General features: G+C 42.8%; 3 protein-coding genes across 7 annotated transcripts in view; 1 reads left to right on the forward strand and 2 right to left on the reverse strand.

Annotated features, from left to right (window-relative positions):
* Positions 1-25,523, reverse strand: part of LOC108027153 (5'-AMP-activated protein kinase subunit gamma-1) — a 68,442-nt gene that overhangs the window by 28,784 nt on the left and 14,135 nt on the right. For 3 of the 5 annotated variants that reach the window (XM_017098374.3, XM_050888793.1, XM_044094776.2), the window contains exons 3-7: positions 10,878-12,644; positions 8,252-8,373; positions 6,646-7,267; positions 6,454-6,576; positions 17-53 (exon numbers count right to left, since the gene is read on the reverse strand). In XM_017098374.3, the coding sequence (XP_016953863.1) occupies positions 17-53; positions 6,454-6,576; positions 6,646-7,267; positions 8,252-8,373; positions 10,878-12,497 (2,524 nt within the window). In that variant the 5' untranslated portion in view covers positions 12,498-12,644. Of the gene's footprint in view, positions 1-16; positions 54-294; positions 567-6,453; positions 6,577-6,645; positions 7,268-8,251; positions 8,374-10,877; positions 12,645-25,523 lie in introns of those variants that run through there. The other 2 variants (XM_017098377.3, XM_017098381.3) reach the window with 2 other exon arrangements.
* Positions 18,896-21,670, forward strand: LOC108027155 (sensory neuron membrane protein 1). Its single transcript, XM_017098384.3, has 7 exons — positions 18,896-19,120; positions 19,177-19,334; positions 19,411-19,558; positions 20,128-20,382; positions 20,439-20,945; positions 21,011-21,189; positions 21,281-21,670. Exons 1-7 carry the CDS (start codon positions 19,010-19,012, stop codon positions 21,570-21,572), a joined length of 1,650 nt encoding a protein of 549 aa, XP_016953873.1. The 5' UTR covers positions 18,896-19,009; the 3' UTR covers positions 21,573-21,670.
* Positions 22,266-24,556, reverse strand: LOC108027156 (carboxypeptidase N subunit 2). Its single transcript, XM_017098385.3, has one exon. The coding sequence runs from the start codon at positions 23,584-23,586 to the stop codon at positions 22,273-22,275; it is 1,314 nt and encodes a 437-aa protein (XP_016953874.1). The 5' UTR covers positions 23,587-24,556; the 3' UTR covers positions 22,266-22,272.

Here is a 25,523-nt window from a genome sequence, read left to right on the forward strand (position 1 = left end):
TTTATTTGGTACTCACTTTGTACAGCCAACTGTTGTTGGTGCGCCGCCGCGCGCTGTAATAAATAAATAATACAAATAAATAAATAGGTTTAAGTATGATATATATTATAGAAAGTTTAAAATTCCTCATAATATATTCCTTTTTAAATGATATATTCGTTTAAATTTAATTTTATCCTAACTATTCCTGAACTCGTATAGCTGGTCCTAAGTGAATGATATTTTATTATTATTGTATTGTTTATAACTATTATAGTTTATAGCTAGAATTATTTAATCAACTCTTATTCTCACATTATTGACCATCATGGCGCGAATTCCTGGCAGGGATTGCACATCGAGGGAGTGGCTGCGCCCCCGACGAGTTTTGTTTGTGGGCGAGACGGGCGGAGGGCCGGGCGAGGTGGGCGTGGCAGAACTACTCGAGTGAGTGTGCCGGTAGATCCAACGCTTCACCGCCGACATTTTGTCACAGTTTTATTGTGTATGTTTTTGGGTGTTTTGGTATAATTATCACTTCATAGTTAATTTTCTTCTTCTTTTGGCAATGTTTAACTCATTGATTAAATCAACATATACCTGCCTCGGAACAAAACATTTTAGATTACCACTTCTTTGTTTCTTAATTTTTTCAGTTTTGTTGTGGTTTTATCATTTTCAAAACAGTGGGTTTAAGTAGCGGTTTTAAAGCAGTCCAGAGCTATTTTTCCTAACTTTAAAGCAGTTTACCCGCTATTTCTGCAGTAAAGCAAGCAGTGTTCAATTCTGTTTTGGCCACCGAACGCCAGGTGGCGTTGTGCCTGCTTTTCTTTTCTTGTTATTTTCTCGTAAAAAAAGTGCTAAGTATTTTTAAATGCCAGCCATAAATTATGTAAATTTTCGTGTTTTTGCAGCGGGAGACTTTCTCTTAAGTTGATGTATATTTTTTAATTACCCGGCAAGAATTTCGCTGATTTTCCGTCTTCGCGGAAATGGGAAAATAAATGAAATAATGACAGTGTCGCAGAACATCATGGAGCGCCTATAATTTTCGCCGGCGGTCCGCCCCTTATCACCTCTTTCGCCATCACCCACAAATTAATCCTTGACCCCGAACTCTTTTAATTGACAAAATAAGCACAAAGCGCGATCTTTGCTAAGGAGAAGCAATGGATGACGCATTAGAGTTGATTGAACGCAGCCATAGAGTTCAGTGGATTTGAGAGGCGTGTTTTTCTGGCTTGATTGCCTGCTGTCGTGGGTCGTCCAATTGAAATTGACAAAAACTTTGATTGAAAGGTGCACACAACAAATAAGCAATACAAAGTAGGGGCAGGAGACACGCGGCCAGAAGAAGGCGACTCTATGCAATGAAAACCAATTAAAACTGGGCAGGAATACAGAAAAAGAGTTTTTCGACACGGAAACGAATTAATTGTGGCAATGGGACAAGGGCAAAAGAAAAAGTATATGGGAAATGGGATCAACTTTGCTACAAATTCAGAGGAACCTTTATAATTAGATATTTTTTCACCCACATTCAATACAAACTTAGTTCAAAGTGTGCCAAACATACCAAAATTTCCACACTCAGCATGGTTGCCGGCCAAAACCGCATTTTGACAAGATATTCATTAGATACCGGAGAATATATCTACTCTCATTCCCACAGCAGGTAAACAACAAAGCCCCCTCGAGTATTAATCTCGAACCAATCTCAATTAATTCGCAGACTTAACACCTGCCGAAGTCCCGGGGAATTGATAATTTTCCAACCAACCTGCGATTTCTTCGCACCACGGGACGTATACTTAATGTTGTCAGGCTGAGCTTTGCGCTCCTATCTCATTTTGATTGTTTTGTTTACCTTTTGCGGTGTAACTTTGTTTTTAGCACGGCGAACGGGCAGCGAATATTATAGACGTAAATAGTAAAAGTATAATTAGACGCAGTGCGACTTGGGCCATTTGAAAAACACACTTAGTTTGCTTTCATTCCAATAGTTTCCCTGGGCGCTGTCGTCAATATTTGTTGGAGAAATGCGCGGAAAATTTAATAAATAAATAGTGGGCCAGCGAAACAGACTCCGAGACCAGACAGCCGAAGGCAAACAAGAATGTAAAAGTCATTAACGTTAATTAGCTGCTCGAGCAAAGGCAAACAAAGGCCCAGACAAAAGGAAGCCAGAGTGCCCGAAAGGGTTTGGACCAACCTTCAAACACTTGGTTATAAATCAATTTAGTTTTGGCTCCATTTGGCGATCCAAATGCGGTTGGAAGGCTGCCAGGTCCAGAAACTTTTCAAGAACCCCGAGTTTGAAGGCCCCAATTAACATTGCGCTAACAGAGGCATGTTAATTTGCAGTTGGCATGTGACCAACCACGCAAAACGAGAGGAAAGCGATTCGAATTTGGGAGAGCCTTTCGGGAGATGAAATAACAATTAGCATACTCCAACATTTCAGTAACTATAGGCCGGTGAGTGTTATATTTATGGAATAATCCTCAAACGAGTTTGCTAATAAGAACCTAAGGCTCTGGAATATGATCTATGTGACAGAAACAGTGCTGCCAAATCAACACTTTTTTAAGATATATCAGAAAACTTTTTGGAATTACATTGTTAAGAAATCAGTCCTTTTCCACTCCATGGCGCTTTTTAATGAAGTGGTTGGGTTTTTCACATATCTTCTTTTTTAAAGGCAGCCCCAAACATTGTTTGTTTTTAACATACAAAAATGTTCAACAATCAAAGTAAACAAAAAATGTAAATAATTTTATTGTCCAAGTAAAGCTGTTAACACAGAACGCACAATCTTTAAATTCAAAATATTTTGTTATTTTCTAAAGGTTATATTTGGAAATGCCTAAACTTAATCTCATGTAACTATCCAAAAACCTTTTTGGAAGCCAAAGCGAAATTGCGAAGCCAATCAAAGGCGGTTCTGAGCTCTATAAGTCTCTAAAAATAATTTATATTTTACAAATAAACAAACCCAATCGGGCTTCCCCCGCCATAAACAAACTTCCCCATGAACAAAAAAGCTGCGCCGCCCGTCATGTGGTTGACCTCTAGGCGAGTGAGATAAAAATCAAAATAAATGCACAAATAATAAGAGCGAAATGCTGGTACATGGTGAGAACAGAGGAAAGTTTTCACTCTTGACAAATGATTGATTAACGAGCAAGCCCCAAAGCAGCGCGGAGAACAAAAGCCACATACAGAAATAGAAATCGTTAGATGGGCGGGCGCAGAACCACAAAAATGCCTGCTTAAATAATTCACTTTCTTTTCACTTCCTCGTAAGATCCTAAGTGGGCATATGCCTTATAGGGAAGGCTGATTTCGATCTCACTGACAAGGCCAGAGCTTTCCGATTTTGTTTTCACTCTTTCAACAGTATAGATATTCGGTTCCAGCTATCTATTAAAACTCTGCTTAATTTAAACGCCCCAACTTGCGTTTATCTTATCTGCGCGTCTGCCCTCCGCAGTATATTCTAAATTAATTTCTCGCCTGCCCAGCGAATCTTCCTTCCTTCCTTCTTGTTGATTTTATGGCTGAACTGATAAGTTTTTGTTCAGCCTCGTTTCCATTTGCAAATAGTACCTATCGCCCCGTTAAGTAATCGCAGGAAAAGGGCCAGAAAGTGATATCACCCGATGGCTGGCCATAAACTATTCAACCGTCCGTCAACAGTAATGACCAACAAATTACCCGAAAACAATGTCAGTGCGTGGAAAGTCCCCTGCTATGAGCAACAGCTGCGGGTCCCCAGAGGAGGGTGTCCCACTATTGGGACGTACTTCACAATCTCTAATGGAATAATTAAGTCCGTGCAGGGAACTCTGCTGATTGGTTGTACAAAAGAGATAACTACTTTTTGGGCCCGGCCAGAAGAGAACCCCTTTCAACCTCCAACATTTGGACACCTAACAAATTAGCAACTAAGAATTGAAACCACAGCCATCAGCTATTATTTAGCGAATTTCACGAATGCGATAATAGAACAATATCCACGGAACGGCCACAAACACCCATCACATGTTGGCCATTTATTTTGTTGGAATTTTCGTCCCCTTGCATATGCCAATTTCCATGCTTTTAATCAAACTATAGAACTGAGGATAAGTATTATGCAAAAAGTATGAGCGTGCCGCGTGAGTTTCGGCAATGAACTTGAAAATTAAAAACAAATTGTCCGCCAAAAAGAGGAAGCCCACGGTGGCTTAAATTAAATTAATTGCTGCGGCACATTAGAGCTTAAGTGGCAGCAGAAATAAAACGGCATGAATTTGTCCGATTTTTCGCGGCGACATATAATTATAATGCTGTTTAGTGGCTCAGTGGCTGCTCTTTTCTAAATATAAGTCTCAAAATATAACCATATTTGAGGGCTTTTCGCTCACAGCCACCGCACTTTGGATTTTTAATTATTCGGAAAGTCATTAACTGGTTGTCCCGTTTGCAGTTTAGGTTTATTTCTCATTTACTGGCACTTCGCAGAGGCTTTCGCAATAAATTATTTAAAATAGCACTCCAGACACACATTTTATTTCATCTCAGCAGCCGAAATCGCTTTCTTGCCAGAGAAAACAATAAATAAACAGAACTTTTCGAAGTCAACACGCGCGATTGGTAAACTTCTGGCTTGATGGAATGTATTCGCTCGGATTCCGCTTTTAAGCCGGAGCAGAGGAGACCGAAGGATCTGGAGGCGACAGACACGCGCACAAGGGGCCGCTCGGCCAGTTCAATTGGAAATGCAAGTGAACATAACAACACATTCGCTCGATCGGCGGCGAAACAAAAATGTTGAAAAGGCCGAGCGGCAAAACGGCGACGCTGGCGTATACGTAATATTCGTGTGTGCGCGACTTTTCCGCGAAAGTCCAAAACCCACAGAGAAATGAGAGGGAATCGAAGAAAGATGACGGAAAGCGCAGAGCAGCTGTTCGTCGATCACCTGTTGGCAAAGCTTTCGTTCTCAAGGACTTGACCTCTTGAATACACTTGGAGAAATGTGCATTTAAAATAGTTTCGATTTTTCTTTAAAGTTTCAAACGTTTTAATAACACCTCTTAGTACTTTCTCAGGCAAACAACTGATTTTTCGGAGTATCATTCAAACATAAAATAAAATATTTCTAGGATTAAAAATATTATTTTTTAATTGTTAACTGTTGATGCCGAATATAAAATAAATTATTTCTTAAGGTAAGTAAATATTTTTCTCGATTGATTTCCACAAATCAAGAAAGTTCTTCTAAAACATTTAGGCAAGAAATGCATGTCCTTATGCATAGATTGCACCAATCAATCGTAAATAAATTTTTTGTTTTGAAAAAGGTAAATATACATTTCCACTAGCACAAGCAAATATTTCTCAAGCTAATAAAACTATTTTTCCGAGTGATCAATATTTGTATAATCAATTATACACTTCTTGAAAGCTCGCCGCACGCGTTTAGCTCTTTCTTCCCTTTTTGATAAGCGACAAATATCCCGCAAAAGCGCAGCTTATCAATCAAATCGATAGAGGCCTATCGCATCGAAATCAATAATGGCGCATAATTATTTATAGACTGGGTGATTATTAATGACGCCTCCTTGCCGCCGATAAGGCCCTCGAGTGAACTTTCGAGACAACATGGCATTTGGGAGTGACTCTCCGGAAATCGGTTAATCTCGCCCAGTTAACAATATAATGGGACATGATTGGTCTTCTTTATGAACTAAGTAACCCTAAATCTTTAGTTTGCTATTTTCATAGGTAGATATTAAGTTATCCATTGATTGAAGAGTAAGAAGTGCATTATAATGCTTTTATATTATATAATTATTATTAGGAAAGATAAGTTTGGTTTGTAAATTTGCTGATAACTAGAGCTAATTTCGCACAACTTATAAAAGGTTTTATTAGCTGGATTTTCCATTTCAAAATTTGTAATTTAATTTGAACTTTTGAATAAAGGCGCCTTTTACTTCTTATTTTCCTATTCTTCCTCTACCCAAAGTTGAGACTTCTGGCAACTCTTGAAATTCAAAATTCAATACAAAAAGCGGAGACACTATATTGAGCGGGAAAACACTAGCGAACACGCAAACCATGTGGGTGGTTCTGCTAGAGGCCGACAGGTGGCGCTGATGGACTTTGTTTAGGCTCTTATCCGATAATTTATCTCTATCGATGATTTAATGGAATTCGAATTTAAATATTTGGCGGTTAAGCATTTCTTTGTGAAAAACGCAAAAAAAGGAAATCATTTAATTATGGAAAGAAAAATGGTTTTACAATAGTTAAATCTTAGTTCTTAATGGCATATTGAAACGCAGATGAACCACCGAAATTCAAGGAGAATACAAAATTGACACTATTTCGTAGTAATAACAATAGATTCTAGCTTTCTAAAATATACTGCTCTAACTTAAAAGGTAAATTACTATATCTACTCCTTAGTAGTTTAAAACTCACCGCCTTGCGTTTGTCGGCTTCGCTGACGACTGAACTGGATCGGTGCCGGAACAGGTCCATGACCTTGGTCATCGGCGACCGCTGGGAAGAGTTCGGACGCACTGCCGTCACCGTGTGGTAATACTGCGCGAGAAAAACAAACAAACATAGATTAGTAGGGTAAGCCAGGTGTCCCGGTGCCAGGAGGCTCACCTGCGCGTCGCTGCCTTGGTGCGGATGGGCACTGCCGTCTTTGTACTTGCTCTTCGCGGTGGACTGCGTTCCGTCGGCGCTCGTTATCGTCACGGCGGGGTGCTGACGATGGCTGAAGTTCTGCATGGCCACCTTCATGGAGTTCATAAGGCCTCCGGCTGCTCCTCCCGCTCCGCCTGCGCCGCCCGCTGCTCCAGCAGCTGCTGCTCCTCCGGAGCTCGAGGCCGGAGCCGTGCCCCCCGAAACGGAGTACGTGCTGCTGGTGGCGCTGCTGTCCGCGGAGGAGGGGTCCACCAGGTGCTTCTCCTTCTGCCGCTTGGCATCGGATTTCGCCCTGGGTCGGAACACATCGAAGATCGTGGGCCTGCGGTTGGGCGAGGCTATGCCGTGCACTGTGGACTGGTTGAGCACGGGGGAGTCCTCGCCACTGCGCCTCCGCTCCAGCGAGCCGGACCGCGACGACACGCCCGCCATGGCCATCCGCTCCGTGCTGCGTGAGATCTTCTCGCTGTGCCGGTTGATCTTCTCCAGCTTGGCCGCCTCCCGCTCGATCCGTCGCGCCGTTTCGCGCTCCAGCTTGCGGGCCTCCTTTTCCCGCCGCGACTGCTCCTTCTCCTGGCGACTGCAAAATTTGGGAATTCAATTAGCATTTTCCAGGCAAGTGACATTGAACTAAAAACTAAACTGGATGGAGTGGCTGTGAAACGAAGAGTGTAACTAGTCCCAGTTTACCACCAACAATTTGCTTTAGGGAAAAAGAGACATTCTGGTGAGGGTTTCTTTGTGACTTTATGATAATTAGAATTTTGAGAAATTAACATAAACAAAAATAGCCAAGATTAATTCGTTTTGTATTTAATATTCCACTCCAAGCGATATTAATTTTTTTTAATCGATTTGTTTGGAAGTTAAATTTTTTACTGACAATAATGTAATTAAGAGCACTTATAACTTTTTATTTGTTTATTTTCATTCGTGTAAAAAACAGTCAGCATTGTATTATTTAATACTGCTTAGTCCTAATTTGTTTTAATAAATTTCACATTTTGCGTTAGGAAAATTTGATAAGTATTAATAAAAAAATGCATATAAAATACTGAATGGCTGACTGATGATGTTTATAATATATATACATATATATAAAGCTTAAATTGACAACCAAATATTTTTGTATGATTAAAATAAAAGAACTCGTTGTTTTTTAGTTTTAAAAGTTAAGTTTGTAGTTAGATGAAAAAGAGTCTTTGGAATAGCTTATCGTCCGCATGGTAAACTTAAAGAAGTAAAGCTCATAATTTCCATATGGTTTCTGGGTTTAAAATCTGATTTTAGTTTAACATAGGGTTGAAAAAGAAGTAGGTTTGAAGCCTAGAAAACTAGGAAAATTCAGTGTTAAAATTATAGTTTTAGTTTAACACTCGGACGACACTGGAAAATTTATAATCTAAACCTACTTCTAGTGCAAAATGCGTTTTTAAAACTACTAACATTAAATTAAGCATGCGAATAAGAAAACTGCCTTTAAATTTCCCCACAGTTTAACCTTGTAGTTTTACTCCTTACTCCAATCTCATAGATTAATAAAATAATTTTTTTCAATACTCACCGCTGCTCCTTCTCCATCTTCTTGTAGGCCTTCTTGGCCGCCTTGGCGTTTGGCTCTGCGGGGGCGCTGGAAGGCCGGGAGCCTGGCGTTCGTCCGGCTCCTCCGAGGCTGCCATCCTGCTCCTGGAAGCGAACATGACGTTTTTGGGAGTTAGTTTGCGGCTGAGATGGATGGGTTGGCTGGATGGGACTGTGACTCGGATTCGAGTTGGCATCTAGTGGGCTTTCGTTTCTGATTTCGAGAGTACTTTGCATGTTTCGGGCGCCGCTGGCCAAGGCAAACTGACACTGAGCCAGGGCTGATAGACAGGGAAGACCGAACCGACCGCCGTATCCATTATTCCCCGTATCCTTTCGCCGCCCACACTTGCTTCTCCCAGCAGCTGCAATTATTGCCGAATTGTCTACAAATACAATTTATTCGCCACAATACACAGGCTCGGTGGGCAGTACGGTGGCGTAACCCGGAGAGACGGGCGCCGGAGGAGGATGGGGATGAGGAGCAGGCGTCACCCGATGCGTCCTTTTAATTGGGCCAAGCCGGGAGCCCGGGGAAGACCTATCCCCATGTACAGCCTGTTGCTGCCAATCCCGCGGCGCCTCCAATCGAACTCAATCAATTAATTTATGATTACGCAAAATTGCAGCCGAGTGTGGGCCAGGACAACAGTTGTCAGGGGAGCAATAGTTCAGCCCTGCCAAGAATTCCCCCTTAGCTAAACGACAAGCTAAGAAATCTATTTTGGAAACATGTTGAGAACAAGAAGGTAAAGTAAGTCACATTTAGGGGATCCCCTTTGAAAACCCATTCGAGAAGGAGGAATACTAATGGGAAGCTAATTATGACTGATGATCTTCCAATTCTACAGTGTAATTAAGATCTCTAAAGACTATAATTAACCTGATTATTTGTTTTTTACCGTACAAATATGCTATTTATAAAATTGGAAAGATGTAACTTAAATTGTATTTGTTATTGTCTCGGAATTTGCTGTTTTAAAGATTGTTTGAAAACCTTATTATCCATAAGGGAAAAAACCCAGCTCGCTATACAACAAAATTCTTTTACTCCAAAAATGATTAACTAATACTGTGATCCGTTCAAAAAGCAAATATAATTATTTACTTTATAACAATGACAACACTTAACCCAGGAATGTTGACCGCCAATTTCCCTTGTTTGTTAACCGCTTTCACAATCACTTTTTACAGATCTTCACCTGGAACTTAACCCTTTGACGCAGACGAGCACACCTGTGTTTGGATTATTTTTAGCGAAAACTACAAAGAGATCGAAGCCGAAAAGTGTTATTTTATTTTTGCCAGAGTGCCGAGTCACGTGCCCCGAGGGTCGCAGACGACTGCGATGCGCTAACAACAAAGCGGTCTTAAACTGGCACAGGGGCCGAAGTGGGTTAACACTCAGTAAATGAAGCCCAAAACAAAAACCAACATCTAGATGGGGCAGGAATTTCAACATCAGCTGTTTGACACAGTCTAACTAGTACTTTGGATGGCCGGGTTCGGGAAGACTTCCCTTTAAAGTTCTGGGAGTGGCGACCCGGCGAGATCTTACGTCATTGTTTGCCAAGACCAGGTAAGTATCTGCCTATAGGTATATGGAAATTTTATACCCGTACTTATACGAACGCGATATGTCCGCGTTCCGTCAAAGCAAATAAGAAGCGCCGAGTTCCAGCCGGGACTGCTGACGAATTGTGTCATGATAAGCGGGGAGCTGCCGCCCGCCCAGCTCGCGGGCGAGATACAGATACAGGGAATACACCCCACAGCACAATCCCAGCCAAACTACACTACATACTATATATAGCCTGCATGCGAGGCACGATAAAAACAAGCCCCGAAAAGCTGATTTTTCGCCGTGTTTACCTTTCGGTCGGACAAACAAACCCGAAAGGCCGCGGAGCCAGCGCAAGACATAGGTGAAATATTTCGTATGCCTCGGCACCTCTTCTATTTCGAACTATAAATAGACAGCTTTATGGGATTATTAATTTTGAATAAAGAAGCCGTAAACAAAAGTGCAGGTCAAGTGGCGTAGATCCAAAGGGGTTTTCAATGGAAAACGGGGCATTTCCCTCAAGAGGTAATGAGAGCATCGCAAAACCAGGAACTGTGCGATGGATTCATAAAAGGAAGTGGGTCTGTGGGTATACTAACGTTAAAAGAAACATCTCCCGGGTTTACGAGTTAAAAATACATTTCAGTATTGGTTTTTGGACCTGTTCTTATGTCATCCATTGACTCAGCGCCCTTCCCTGCTTCGCGCATCCTATCTCTCGCTATCCAATTTGTACGCGTTAAATGATTTCATAATGGAAAGTGCACATATCTCAAATGACGTCAGTCGGAACTGCGAATATAAAGATCACACAAGCCCTGCTTAGCCCCGATTTTGATCTTATTTGCTTCGGGCTCTTGAGAGCTTTCCCACACAGACTGAATTTTTGTATGTTAGAGTTGGAAGTCTTCCTTTCACAGAGTAACGATTGCCATCACCACATTACCAATATAATCCCTTAGAACCACAGATCATATTAAGTGATGAATTAAAACCTTTCAGGATTGATCTATGCAAACCCGTTTACCTCAACCCTTTCACTTACATCATCCGACACGGACACCGAGACGGATCCCGAGTTGGTCAGCTGGCGGGAGGGACTCGTGGTGGAGGCGCCACTCTCGCTGCGCAGCAGACGGGGCATGGTGGACGCCCCGCCCAGGGAGACGGGTCTCTGCTGCTGCTGCTGCAGGAAGGGCGGAGGAGGAGCCGCCGAGGTAGCTCCACCCGTGCCCCCCTCCTGCCGCCGTATCCAGATCTCGTCCAGCTCCCGTTCGCTGGGCGTTCGCGGCTTGTTGGCTAAACTATTTGTATCACAAGTGAGGCTTTGGTGATTGCTGTTGGCCAGTCCAGTCGTGTTCAGGGCCACGTTGCTCGTCCTAATCTCCACCAGCGATGGCTCGAAGAACTGCTTGGACAGGTGGGGAGCGGCGGCGGGGAACCGGTTGGAGCCGTAGCGCTGGGAGAACAGTCCCTGCACCGAGGAGTAGCCCCCGAAGCTGGAGGGGAAGCTGATGGTGTGGGCGTTGGAGCTGGCCTTAAGGTTGCCCAGCTTCTGGGCCTCCACGCGCAGTTCGGGTGTCTCCTGGGCCAGGGTCACCTTGAACTTGCCCTTGATGATGAGCGGGGGTTCGGAGGGCAAAGGAAGCGGGGATACGGGCTCCTGAGCAGCTGGAGCCACCGGACTCTCCTTGGCCACAATCAGACTGGTGGGGGCAGGACTGGTTGGAGTCACTGGTGGCGAAGGCGTCGCTGGCTCCTGGGTGTGCAGCAAGGCCTTCAGGGCCTTTGGTAGAATCGTGGCTGGAATGGGCGGCGGCGGAGGAGGCGGTGGCGGTGGCGCCTCGCTCTCCTCTATGTTCCCCGTGTTTATCCTATCGATTTTGTGCATAAACTGCTGCCTCAGCCGCTCCAGGTCCTTGAACTTCTCCTTGGAGGCCTCGTCCTGCGGCGTGGGTGGCCTCGGCGGCGCCTTGGAGGCTCGCTCGGACTTGGTGGCCTCTCCGGAGGTGGATCCCCCGCCCAGCTGGCTTCTGTCGCCCTCATCCTCGTCGTCCTCCTCCTTGCACTGCGACAAGCGGCGACGCTCGATGTAGGGAGGCAGGAGATAACCAGGCCTCTGGTGGCCCGAGTAGAGATCCACCTTGGCAAACTTGCCGCTGAGGCTGAGGCCCAAGCTGGGATGCACTTCGTCATCGTCGTCATCCGGGTCATCCTCATCGTCGCTGCTGCTGCCACTGCTGCTGTGGAAGTCGAAGGAATTCGATCGCGGCAGGCAGCTGAGCATCTCGGAGTCGATGTGCTGGCCATGTAGTGCACCCGGCAGGCCTCTCAGCCGCTCCTCCCGCTGCTGCTGCTGGGCCACTGGGCCCAGGCTGCCCGAGGAGGCCGAGTCCGTGATCTGCTCATTGGCACTCGTCTCCGAGTCCGTTTCGTAGCCATCCAGGACGCCCTGCTCCAGGTCATCCATAGTGGACTCGAAGGCGCACTCGAAACTGTCCTCGCCAGCGAACTGCTGGTAGAGATTGGCAGGTGGCTGCTGCTTCTCCGGCTGCTCCGGCTTGGTAGCCTCCTGGCTTTTGTCCTCCTGAAGGCCCATGACTGGTACATTGGCCAACGGCTGCTGCTTCACTTGCTCCTCAATGAAGTCGCAGTTCGTGGCCATTTGGTTACTTTAGGGTTTAATCTTTGGATTGTTGCTCGGGATGGTATCCTCCTCCGGCTCTCTATATATATCTCGATGGGTTATCACTATGCGCTATGCAAAGTATTTTCTTTTGTACGACATTGATATGCCGCCTTCTTTGGGAATCTGAAAGGAGAGTGTTGGATGTGAATCGGCTGATCAGAGAGATCTATATCTTTCCGGGCCTTCAACCATTCCCTTTGTGTTGATATGAGCTGTTTGACTTCTTCTAACCTACTTCAATTAGTTACGTGTGCTTTTTCAGACCCTCAGAAGTCAACAAACATTCCTCAAGAGGTGAAGGTCGCGCGATTCTCCCCACCAGAGAAAAGTCGAGCAAAACAGCAGCTAATTTCATTATTTACGCTTCGTCATCGGCGTGTTTGTCGAGGAAAAACAAAAGTCAAAAGCGAAATAAGAAATTCGACAAGCGGAAAAACAAAAGAGGCTGCCTGAGGAGCAGTGTTCAACATATGGCCGCTGATGGACTGGCAGAAAGCAGCCGAAATCAACCAAACATATACTCAAATGTGGAATAAACAGACGAAATGCGAAATGGGACTAGGGAACACCATTACTTGGGGTTGGAATACACAAAATAAATTAAAGAGGTTATAAATATATTCCAGAAAATGTTATACATTTGGAGACTTCATAAAAATAGGTTTCATAATATTTCGTAGACTTATTTTTATTTGTATCATAGTTGTGTGTTTAGATATCATATGCATTTGATGGATGAAGTTTTCAGAGAAAACATCGATATATAAAGCTTTAACAATTTTAAAGTAATTTCGCCTGGCAAGCCCAAGCATCGTAAAATCAATCATAAACCCCAAATGATTACCTAAATATATGCGCACAATAAATATAAACGTATTCGAGCAACAAGTGGCAGAGGTCGTGGCTAAAACCGAGTGGGCCCAACCCAAAACAAGCCCCCACCCCCTCGTTTCGCCAACGAACAACCCCTTCAAAGACAAACCGCAAGTTGTGTAATCGAGCATATGGCGTACGCATCTAATAGATACCAACCGCAATTAATGGCAATTAGATACAAATGTATCTGGTATCCGTGCATATGCTAATGTCAGCGCTTATTTCGCGGTCTTCGGCTGACGGATGATGACGCACGTGGGCGGCATGGTGACGAGTGGTGACTCAACCCAAAAGGTGGCCCTTGAAGGTTCAAATATTGCAAGTACTGGGCCAAAGATACTCGGATACAAATCATACTCGATTCGGTGGAATTTCGCTTAGCTGGAAAATTCGCATTAATTACCACCGGCCACGTTGTTTTCTCTGACTCAATCCAGAAACGCGAGCGGTTCCAGTTAGGCTGGCTTTAGAGCCGAGCATCTGTATCCAGTGGATACTAGCATGCAATTAAACGACCCCCAAAGCTCGTCCCTTCATTTAATTGCGTAACTGATTCAATTGCAGTCAGCTGATCGCCTGGCTATATGCCTCACACATATGCATCTATTAATTATCAGGCACAGTCAGCGATTGACCCGCCTGGCATTCGTATCTATGTATCTCTATCCGCTTTTGGCGAGTATCTTTGCATCTGCGGTCGACTTTGCCAGACACTCTGGCGTCGCTGCTGCGACTTGTGGCTTTCAAGGGGGAATTTCCTTAGTCGTGCATCGGAATAAAGTATTACTTTTCAGAAATCCAGCTTTTGAAAGTCCAGTAAAAAGCCCTCAAATTCCGACGCACATTACGTGACTCTCCTCCGCATTTTTCTCGCACTGCCATTTCGAATTTCTAACGCATGGTTTGCACTTAGTTTTCAAACAGCCACGGCAAATGCATATTGTGTGTATTTAGGCACTGAACCCTCGTCACGTAATCGATATTATTGTTTAATTGAAGGAACCGCAAGGCAGCAGTGAAAAGGCAACCGCAAAATTCGCAGGCAAACTTTAAGCAACAAAGCAACGTCAGAGCAGCGACGACAAAATAATTAAAAGCACAAACGCAGAATTGGCATTCAAACAATTTTCTGTGTCATTTAGGCATATGAAGTACGGCACGAGTGGCGAATAAAATAAAAATGCGGCTTTACTGGGTGCAGTTTCGCGGAGGGGTCACCCAGTTGCGAGTGGCACAAGTTGAAAGATTACAAGCCGGCAATAAATCATCCAAAGCTGCTTGGATATGGGAGGTGTAATTAAATAAACTGAATGCGCAGCGGGGGTTAAAAGAGCTCTTTGATACCGTAGAAAAGTATGGGAAAATGTATGTAAAAGTTACTTGGAAACCAATATCAAACATTTGATATATTTTATAGGACGTTCTCTTCCGAACACATTTTAAAGCCCCTTATGTTTTTTTCGTAAACTAAAAGGGGTTCTAACTTTTGTAAACTAATTTTAGGACATTTTATAACTTATATAATACTTTGTGTAGTTTTTCTTATTTACATAATAAATGTATTAATTTTTTTAGTTCTTATTTAGAAATGTTGCATGTGTCTAGCATTGTGAGTTCTTCTAAGAGCTTTTATCCCCGTATATAAGAATCGCTTACTCAAAATAATGGATATATAATTTTAGTTTTCAGAGATTTTAGATCTCTAAAAATATTCAACTTTAAAAAATGGTTCTGTTTTTAAGCATCCTTCCTAATATTCCTAATATTTTAGAACCCAGTTTCCATCCATCTCTCTGGCTGCCTCCTAAGCCCAGTTCGTATTAAATACCATATCGCAAATATCAATCATCACCATCGTACCCCCAAATAGGCAATACCAATGCGAATATATAAATATGCTAATGCACTTGCCTCGGTGACTTTGGCACTTGCTATTGGGTTGATGCACAAGCAAATGTATGAATATACAAGCAGAACAACACACAATGAGTGGGCTGTAATTGCTGTTAAATGATGTAGGATTGCCAGCTGCCCAAGGCACTTCCACAAGTGATTGGACGATCGCCACTCTGCTCTTGGGAGGTGCTTTATGCAATCGATCCGTTGACACTCTCACGTGATCCCATAATGAATCACTTCACTGCGGTCGCTCAGATGGCTGATAGTGCAAATGTCACTTGCTTTTCATTGACTTCGAGCGATTAACCGCTGTCAGCCAGCATAATTGATATTCCAATCGTGGCTGGGAATGAGAACCAAGTGGGTTAAGCATTTGGAAAGCGAGTCCCACAAGGTAGGAGACATTTCGCTTTGAAGACAGCAACTCGAACTCTAAACACTGATCTCTGTCAGGAAATTAGCGCTGCAATGTCTGGCGGCTTTCGAGTGGGCGGAGGATCGTGGGACTTCGCAGCTGCCCGCTAATTGGCAAACTTTTCCACTTTCATCGTGCCGCCAATTACGAATATGTTAGCGGAGTTATGAAGTGGTGTTCCTCGCCACATGTGTGGGAGTTCTATTAGCACAACTTAAAGTTGAGAGCATATTTTCTACTTCATAAAGCTTTAAAACTAAGAGACAAAATACAGAAAATGCTGTGAAATGTCAAAACAATTTACTATCATAATCAAATTATTCTTCATTATTAGCCATTAAAGTTGTTTCCAACGATTAAGGCAGTTTTCCATGAGAACTACATTTTTTATTCCCCTAGACAGTTTAATATCATTATTAATCAAGCTACGACAGCGGTTATGACAAAGTATTCTGAGCCAGCAATTTGAGGTTGCATACTAAAGACAAACTGAATTGAGTTGCTTTAGGTTATAATTGTGCAAATAAAGATAAGTGCGGTACGCTTGTCTAGGCATTCTGAGACTCCATAAAGCCCAAGCCATAAAAACTGACGTAAGAATTGTATTATTTATGGGCTCTAGTTAAAAATAAGCGCATCAATCAACAAACTTGGTGTTTCCTTACATAAAAAAAAAAGCAGATCAATCAACCAAAAAATGTACATAAAGGTATCAAAAATTGTTTTTTATCAAGGATTGTAACTATTTGTTAAGGAAAAATATTATGTTAATTTATTTAATACACTTTCGTGTTTCAAAACCCCCGAAGTAAGGCCAAAGACCGAGTGCATTCCAATCCTAAGCCCCATTTAGGCGCCTTTAAACGATTCGGGGCAGCAACAATTGGCTGCGATCGAAATTGAGAATTTCCTCTTTCGCCGGTTACTCAATGCCCCAAGCCCGAGCGTAATCAAATTGCTGGCTGCGCTGGCATTTCATTTTCAATTTCCATCGCTCAGCAGAAAGGCGAAGAGCCCGGGGCAGCAGGGGTATCTGAATTTTTCCGATCGGCTGCTGTTGCCAAGCGCAATTCAATTTGCGTTTTCCACTCTCGTCTCGACTCGCTTTTCTGTGTCACCTCTGGAGGGGCCCCGTCTGTCTTCTCACTAAACGTATCTCGAGTCGACGTCGGTGTCACGTGTTTGGGCTTTGCCATTGTTTAAGTTGTTTTCTCTGTTTCTGGCTGTGTTTTTTGCGTTCTGCCATTGTTATTCATTGTGTCTTGCACTCGGTTTCAGTTTCGATTTCTGTTTATGTCAACAATCGGCAGCCTGGAGGGCGTAGTTTCTCGGCGGGCAGAGTCGGTCAAGGCGGCAGAGCATCTAGCCCGATATGATCTATTGGCCACTCGAAGATCGCTTTACGTTGCCGCGAGAATGAAGCTAGGGAACACAACCCTGGAAACTTCAGTGTTGAAGAGGACGGTAGATCATCATTCAACGTAGAATGAATTAGCTATGCTAATATGATCTAGTGGCTACTTGAAGATCGCTTTCCGATACCAAGAAAATGTGGCTTAAGTACAGGGCCATGGAAACTTGGAAGTTTAATTGCTTGAAAGATCATCATTCAGCAGAGAAGGAAAAGAAATACTATATGATAACAAATTAGATAGCCTCAAAATGTCAAGGTTTTAGTTGAAGATATTCATTTTACAAGAAAAGAATGTTCTATATGAACTGAAATTATCTATCTTGCCAAGAAATTAAAAAGGGTTGGGATTGGGGATTTTTATTCCCTTGCAGAGGGTATTATGATTTTAGTCTGAAGTTTGCAACGCAGTGAAGGAGACGTTTCCGACCCAAAAAAGTATCTATATTCTTGATCAGCGTCACAAGACGAGTCGATCTAGCCATGTCCGTCTGTCCGTTCGTCTGTCCGTCCGTTTCTACGCAAACTAGTCTCTCAGTTTTAAAGCTATCGGGCTGAAACTTTCCCAAAAGTCTTCTTTTGTCTATCTTATAATATTGGGAATATAAAATTTTTATATTTTTAAAAATTTCGAATTCAATTTAATAAAATTATTGATTTTTTTACAACCGCAAGGGTATACAAACTTTGGCTTGCCGATGTTAACTTCTTTTCTTGTTAAAAGTGTTTAAATATTCAAGGTGCAAGAATATCTTTGACACTAAAATGGAAGTTAAGGATTTATATACTAAAGTAACAGCATTGAAGCATTGATTTAATCTGCACTATGTGTTTAAGAAGAAGAGGATCTTTAAAGAGATTTAATCTACTAGTTCAAACTATTGACTAAGTCGTTGGTTGGATTGAAGGTTCTTTAAAAAAGGTTATGAAATATAAGTATAAAAACTGATACCGTTTAATATTGTCCCACACTTTTGAACCTTTCCCCCTACTTATTAGAAACTTTCGGAACTCCGTTTTGCCTTCCCCTAATTATCCATCAACACTTGCATTGGTTCCCCTTGATATTGGCAATAAAATTGCCACAATTACAGAAAGGAAATTTCCAAGGAAATGCCTCAATGGCTAATAATGGAATACAGGCCAGGTGTCGCAAAAATCATTTAGAAATTGCATTTACATAAATACAGAAACAGGTTTTCCAAGTCCAAGTGCGTAACGTTTAAGTAGGTGAGTGTAAGTTTTTCAGGTACCCATTTACAGAAGAACATATATATTTGGGGAAATAAAAATTAGTTTCTCCATGGTACTCCAATTTTAAATAGGTTTAGCAAGACTTTCAAAATCTATTTCAAATATCGAATAAATATTCCTAGCCGGAGCTTTCGATACAGTGATACAATAGGGGCTGCATCGTTTATGGATCATTTAAGCACCAAACAGCCCGCTGGATCGGTCAACTGGATTCTCATTTTGGACTATATGGGCCATTATTTAGACTGCTAGCTGCCCGATCAACTGGCGATCAGAACAAAAGCCAGTTAAACCGCATTCGTGCGCCCGACTATGGCCGAGTCTGCGTAGAGCGTGGAGTAGAGGCAATTTATAATACTCAGATACATGCAATTATTGATTTTATAAGTAATGCCGTGTTATCTGATTGTTTTGCCATCCGGCCTGCCGCCTCCCCAACCTCGGAGCGCCCTGAGTGACCGAGTAATATTCGCACGTTCCCCCATCCAAATCGGAGGGAATCCGCACTCCCAAGTCGAGACAATTCAGTTGCGTCGCGACAGTGAAAGCCTCAGGTCTCCAGCTCGAAGGAGGCAATCGGATCGATTTGGATAGGATTTCTTCGGGGGGAAAGCAACTACGTATAACCCGGACATGCAGGTACCTCGGGTCAAGGTCCTGATGGGCTCGGGAGCCATGTTCGTCTTCGCCATCATCTATGGCTGGGTCATCTTCCCCAAAATTCTCAAGTTAATGATATCAAAGGTTCGGATCGCTAGAAGATCCCTTGGCTGCATATAATGGGTTTCTTCTCCCAATAGCAAGTAACTCTGAAGCCGGGATCGGATGTCCGGGAGCTGTGGTCCAACACTCCGTTCCCCCTGCACTTCTACATCTATGTTTTCAACGTTACCAATCCCGACGAGGTCTCCGAAGGAGCCAAGCCAAGGTTGCAGGAAGTGGGTCCCTACGTATTCGAGTGGGTTTTGCCATCCAGCTTTTAACTGATTATAACTAATTCATTTTTGTGTTTTCTCCTATTATTTTATTTTGAGTGAGTGGAAGGACAAGTATGATCTGGAGGACGATGTTGTGGAGGACACCGTCAGCTTCAACATGCGGAATACTTTCATATTCAACGCCAAGGATTCGCTTCCACTGACGGGAGAGGAGGAGATAATTCTTCCACATCCCATAATGCAAGTAAGAAAATATAACATGTTTTTTAGTGAGCTTTATTCAAAATAGTTTTCAAGAATAAATATCATTATAGTTTTTTTTATTTTGTACCCTCTAAAATTTAATTTTAAAAATGCTCCTAATGTTTTTTTTTTGTAATTTTATGTAAAATAAGGATACATTTTAATAATCTTTAGTTTTTGCTATCTTTATTTTTTCACTTTACAGATAACATATTTTTTATCAAAGATTAAATCTTATTTCGAAGTATTTTTGTAAGTTCACAGCCACATCCCATATTGTTTTATGGCAGAACATTAGAGATTCTGTCAGCGCATGGCCAGAACTAATAGAAATTGCATTTAAGGCGCCAGCTAATGACCACGTGGCCCATTGTTGCTGATGCGAATTATGCAAATCACATTCCCAGCCCCAAAATAGCAGGCACAAAATTAACCCATTAAATGTGGAAAAATAGACTGCGAGGGTTGTGTGGGTGGAAGAAGCATCTTTTGTGTTTCGCACATCAAAAGTGCATTTATTTCAAGATTTATTAGAGGCGATAATAATCGTTCTCTGTACTAATTTTTCAGCCCGGTGGAATCTCGGTTCAAAGGGAGAAGGCTGCCATGATGGAGCTGGTCTCCAAAGGACTAAGCATAGTATTTCCGGATGCCAAAGCCTTCCTAAAGGCCAAGTTCATGGATCTGTTTTTCCGGGGCATCAACGTGGATTGCTCCTCGGAGGAATTTGCGGCAAAGGCTCTTTGCACAGTTTTTTACACGGGAGAAGTTAAGCAGGCCAAGCAAGTGAACCAAACGCATTTTCTATTTTCCTTCATGGGTCAGGTGAGATTATCAACCACTACATAATAAAGTAGATATTGAATATTATAAAATTACAGGCCAATCACTCGGATGCTGGAAGGTTCACAGTATGTCGAGGTGTAAAGAATAACAAGAAATTGGGAAAAGTGGTTAAATTCGATGACGAACCGGAGCAATCCATTTGGCCCGATGGCGAGTGCAACACCTTTGTGGGCACTGACTCGACAGTCTTTGCACCGGGTCTGAAGAAGGAGGATGGCCTGTGGGCCTTCACCCCAGACCTTTGTAGATCCCTGGGAGCATATTACCAGCACAAGTCGTCCTACCACGGAATGCCGTCCATGAGATACACCCTGGACTTGGGGGACATACGTGCTGACGAGAGTCTTCACTGTTTCTGTGAAGATCCCGAGGATCTGGACACTTGTCCGCCCAAGGGAACCATGAATCTGGCAGCTTGTGTAGGAGGTCCCTTGATAGCCTCCATGCCGCATTTTTATCTAGGCGATCCAAAGCTAATCGCCGATGTAGATGGTCTTAATCCCAATGAGAAAGATCATGCGGTCTACATAGACTTTGAACTGGTAGGGGATTAACTTTGTAATTTGATTCAATTTTGCTTTATATTTCTAGTTTACTTTATTTTCAGATGTCTGGAACGCCCTTTCAGGCTGCCAAGCGGCTTCAATTCAATCTGGACATGGAACCAGTGGAGGGCATAGAGCCCATGAAGAACTTGCCCAAGCTGATTTTGCCCATGTTCTGGGTGGAGGAGGGTGTGCAACTCAACAAGACCTACACCAACTTGGTCAAGTACACGCTGTTCCTGTGAGTGTAAATCGATGTGTAAAATATCATGCATCCCTGTGTTTTTGAAGATCTAGAACTTCTTTAATTCCCTTAAAATATCTCTTTTCAGGGGCCTCAAAATCAACTCTGTCCTGCGTTGGTCCCTGATCACCTTCTCCCTGGTTGGCCTGATGTTTTCCGCATACCTTTTCTACCAGAAATCAGATAGTTTTGACATAAGCAGCATCATGAAGGAGAACAACAAGGTGGACGCAGTGAGCAATACCAAGGAGCCGCTGCCACCAGCTAATCCAAAGCCACTCACCACTTTGCAAACTATTCAAGGAGGCAATACGACCATTCCGGGCACCAATCCCATCAACCTCAAAGTGGAGCACCGGGAGCTTCGGGAGCGCTTCTAACCCCCCGATACCGGTCCCAGCGATCTCTTCACCCTAGCCGTAGTCTAGTGCACCTGTGTAGTCCAACATGAGCTAATAAATTCAGACAGATATGAGCACATTCGTGTGGGAAACTGGTCGGCGGCCAATCGAGTGGTCGCTAATCGATGATCGCCGATCGCAGATGACAAGATCCGTGCGCTCCACTGACACCAATCAGCATCAGCGGAGATCGGGGAAAGCTCTCGAGTCTCGGCAGCGAAAAACGCAAGACCAGCAATCGAAGTTCGAGATCAGCGATCGCAAGGGTCTGTGAATTGACAAATTGTTTTTTAACAATGCCTGCAATGTGTGCAAACCGAAAACAATTGCGGAGACAGCGTATAATGTTGATAAATGATTTGCAAACGTACAGAAATATTTACTCACTTCAAGAATTTTAACAAAAATATATTTTAAGCGCACGTTTTGTTACCAGCTTCGACAAAGCTCTCTTAAGGAAAGTCTTCTTTATGTCTTGGGCCTACATTCAAAGAAAAGTGGAGTTAAGTGCAGTTAATCTCTTAATTTTGTAATGTCTTTTTTTTAATTGTTTAATTCAATATAATATTTATGTTGGCCCAACTCTTTAACAATCGTTTAAAACCTACTACAAAACATTTCTTGTTATGTACAAATTCTTTTACTTCTAAAAACTAAATTCCATTCAAGAGACTAAATTCTATGCGGCTCCACATCTCAATGGCGCTCGGGGATCTCCAACTAAGCGATCCTCCAAGATGGTAGTGTCTTTTGGAAGCTCGACAAACTCCAACAGATCCGCCAGCTGTTCACAATTAAGTTCCGCTTCTTCGACAAAGAAATCTTCATCCAAATCTTTTATAAAGATCTCCCTAGCTTTGTCGTGGGTTATCTCCAAGTAGTTGAGATCCTTCAAGCGAGGTAACATGTCCATGTGATCCGAGGTCAGGTTGTCGTAAGTGAAGCTCAATCGTTCCAACCCCTTGGCTGATGAGATTTTAGGTAAGTCTGACAGGTTTTCAATGCCGGTCACATCCAGGTCAACTAATTTACTGGCCTTGGACAGGAAGTCGAGTCTGGTGAGGTTGGTATTGGCCACATAGAGTTGTTCCAGATTATCGGGGTGGAATATTTTCAACTCTTTTAGGCTCAGGTTATCCTCCAGTTGGACACCTACCACTCGTCCGTCCAACTTGACCGACTCGAGACCACAATTGGTGGCCTGCAGCTCATCAATATTGGCTGTTAGATGGAGGCTTTTGAGCTTAGGATTAAACGATAGTAGAAGAAGTTCTACTTCGGAAAATATGTTTGAAGGAATCCGCTCTAGTTGATTACTCCTGGCTGAGAATTGCGTCAAATGTTTCTGTTGATCCTTGAAAAGATCTCCAGGCACTTCTCTTAGCTGATTGCTATCCAGATTAATGGACTTTAAGGACCCCAATTTTGAGAAGGAGTACTGAGAAATGGTCTTTAGCTTGTTGTTGGATAAGTTGATTTTCTGAAGTTTATTGAGGGGCAGGAAAACATCACTGGGAAGATCCTCCAGTTGATTGTCGGACAAGCCGAGCTCCTCCAACTGTGTGGCCAGTTCGAAGGTTTTACTATCCAAAACTCTAAGGAGATTTCCTCCCAAGTTCAATCTTCTTAGATTTCGGGAGCCCTCAAAGCAATTTCTTTCAATTTGCTGAAGCTCGCACTCCAATACATCGAGTTCCACAAGTTGAGGGAGATTCAGAAAGATTTTTCTGGGCAGGTTGGCCAGCTTGGAACTGTGCAGTATGAGAGTTTCGTAGGCCCTCAATTCTCTGGTCGCCTCTTCTGTAAGGAAGGCAACTTCTGAGGAATCAGGGTAATCCAATTTTGTGCAGGTATTTTCCAGGCAATCCAAACTGTCAACTGCAACTTCCTCCGGTTTGGTTGAAACACAAATCGCAAGACCGACCAGTGCGATCGAAATATAGTTTAGGTAGTTTAGCATCTTGGCAGAAGAAGACCGACTGACTGAGCTCATAACTGGCTTGGTGGGGCATTTTAATACGAAACCAGAACACAGCCTTCGAAAACAACCCTACACGAGTGGAACAGGTCTTTAGGCGTTTGTTTGTTTTGTTTGCATTAATTTATTATTTTTGTTTTCCGAAACGCTCCACCGCCCGGTGCGATTTTGGGCTAATAAAGTTTTATTGTTCCTCTCAATGAATATTAGCAATGGGGCTTTGTTTTGCTCTTGTTTCTGCGCTCTGTTGGGAAATAATTTCAGACATTTGGCATAATACCCGGGCGATAAGCACGTTCTCTCGATTCTCCACGACTTCGGAACGACTCTCTGAGCGGATAGCTATGTGGTTTATGGCACCAGTTGTGTCAGCTGATATGGTGTTGTACTGCCGTTCCAAAAGTATGCCACTTGGGCTACGTTGGGTCTGGCCGGTATCTGATAGGTTGAGAAGTGCCTACAGGTAGTTGGTTCCGATTGTCATCTCTTTATGGCCGACAGTCTAGACCCTAGATGGTGATAACCATGCTAAGTGATTTGTTCTCAGAACACCAGAAGGCATAAACACATTTAAATAATCAAATAAACAAACATTGAATCACCTCTGACTATCTCAAGTGGCCATCTGTACTTTGTTTAATTAGTTTTCCTATCATGAAATCGCATAAGTATCATATTTGCGCGGCTGTGTTGTACACCTAAGCTATAAATTAGATCATAAAATCAGATTACGCACTATCACTCAGCGATTGCAAACTTGTTTTTTGCTCAAGCATTCGTTTTCTTGTGAATATTAAAATATTGTTCTATAGCTTTTGAGGGCGTTTTCGCCTTAAGCAAATTTTTAGAAGCACTTGGCCATAAAGTGCCCTGTTTTAATGGCAATTAGCTCATTTCTCCGGGGGTTATATCATTACCGATTTCGCCATCAGTGCAGTCAAATAGACAAATCAACCTTTGGATATCTTAAGCATTTTGCGCTCGACCGACCATAAAACTAACGAATTAAATCAAGTGCCATAAACCGGGGGCGCCATATAAAATCACCCACAGTTCTACGTGAACACGCGGCGTGACCGATTGCCCGCTATAAGTTCGTTTATATGGGCGCATATCGCATTTGTTTACCCCGCCAAACTATTGGGGGAAATTTGATTTGAAAAGAGTACAGACGGCGGGGACAAAGTCTGCTGGTAATTCTCACTCTTTTTCTCCCCGGGACTTGTATGCAAAGTAATTGCGGCAAATTGAATTGAACAAGGGGGCGCAGACGACAAAATGTATCGCTAAACGAAGTCATGCCGTTCCAATTGAGCCCCAACAACACTAGATATAGATATAACCATGCTGTGTTATATCAAATAATTTAAAACCCATTGGCTCATAATCAGCCCAATGCAAATGGGCAGATCAATTGTGTGGAAATTACCTTTTGCCATTCAAAGTGTTTGCCGAGGTATAAGTCATCGAAATCCCCTGAAGTCCGTCGAAAACCCGAATGGAAATAAACTTTCATAAATTTCAACAGCAAATAAATTTGTTTGCATACAAATTAATAAAGCTTTACTTGTCCTGGCGGCCCGTCATAATCTTTTTGTTTTCACCCGCAAAGCTGTAAATAACAAATTGAGCGACTGAAAGCAGGTTGAACGTGTTCCCAGCTCGTTCGGTAATATATTGGTTAACAATTTCATATTTTTCCACTGACATGTCACCGTTCTGTGCTCCCCGGCCAGGCGAAAGCTCTAGTTTACTATTATTTATGGGTGTTTTGGTGCAGAAGACTCTCAAAAGGTGGCATACATTCTTGCTAATTATCGTTGAACCCTTGCCAAATGATTGTTCAAAAATAAAAGCAAGATAAAATACAGTTAACGGAAGTTCTACGACCCTTATCAAACCGAAACCCGAATGCCCTCCACCAGAGCAACAATTTTCGAGTTGATAAACAT

The sequence above is a fragment of the Drosophila biarmipes genome, chromosome 3R, assembly GCF_025231255.1.
Source record: "Drosophila biarmipes strain raj3 chromosome 3R, RU_DBia_V1.1, whole genome shotgun sequence".
In the NCBI taxonomy this organism is placed as follows: Eukaryota; Metazoa; Arthropoda; class Insecta; order Diptera; family Drosophilidae; genus Drosophila; species Drosophila biarmipes.

Coding starts and splice junctions, on each gene's coding strand:
- LOC108027156 (XM_017098385.3), bottom strand. CDS start 23,586: ATGAGCTCAGTCAGTCGGTCTTCTTCTGCCAAGATGCTAAACTACCTA.
- LOC108027155 (XM_017098384.3), top strand. CDS start 19,010: ATGCAGGTACCTCGGGTCAAGGTCCTGATGGGCTCGGGAGCCATGTTC. Junction 20,946..21,010: donor TCTACATAGACTTTGAACTG/GTAGGGGATTAA, acceptor CTTTATTTTCAG/ATGTCTGGAACGCCCTTTCA. Junction 21,190..21,280: donor GTCAAGTACACGCTGTTCCT/GTGAGTGTAAAT, acceptor ATCTCTTTTCAG/GGGCCTCAAAATCAACTCTG.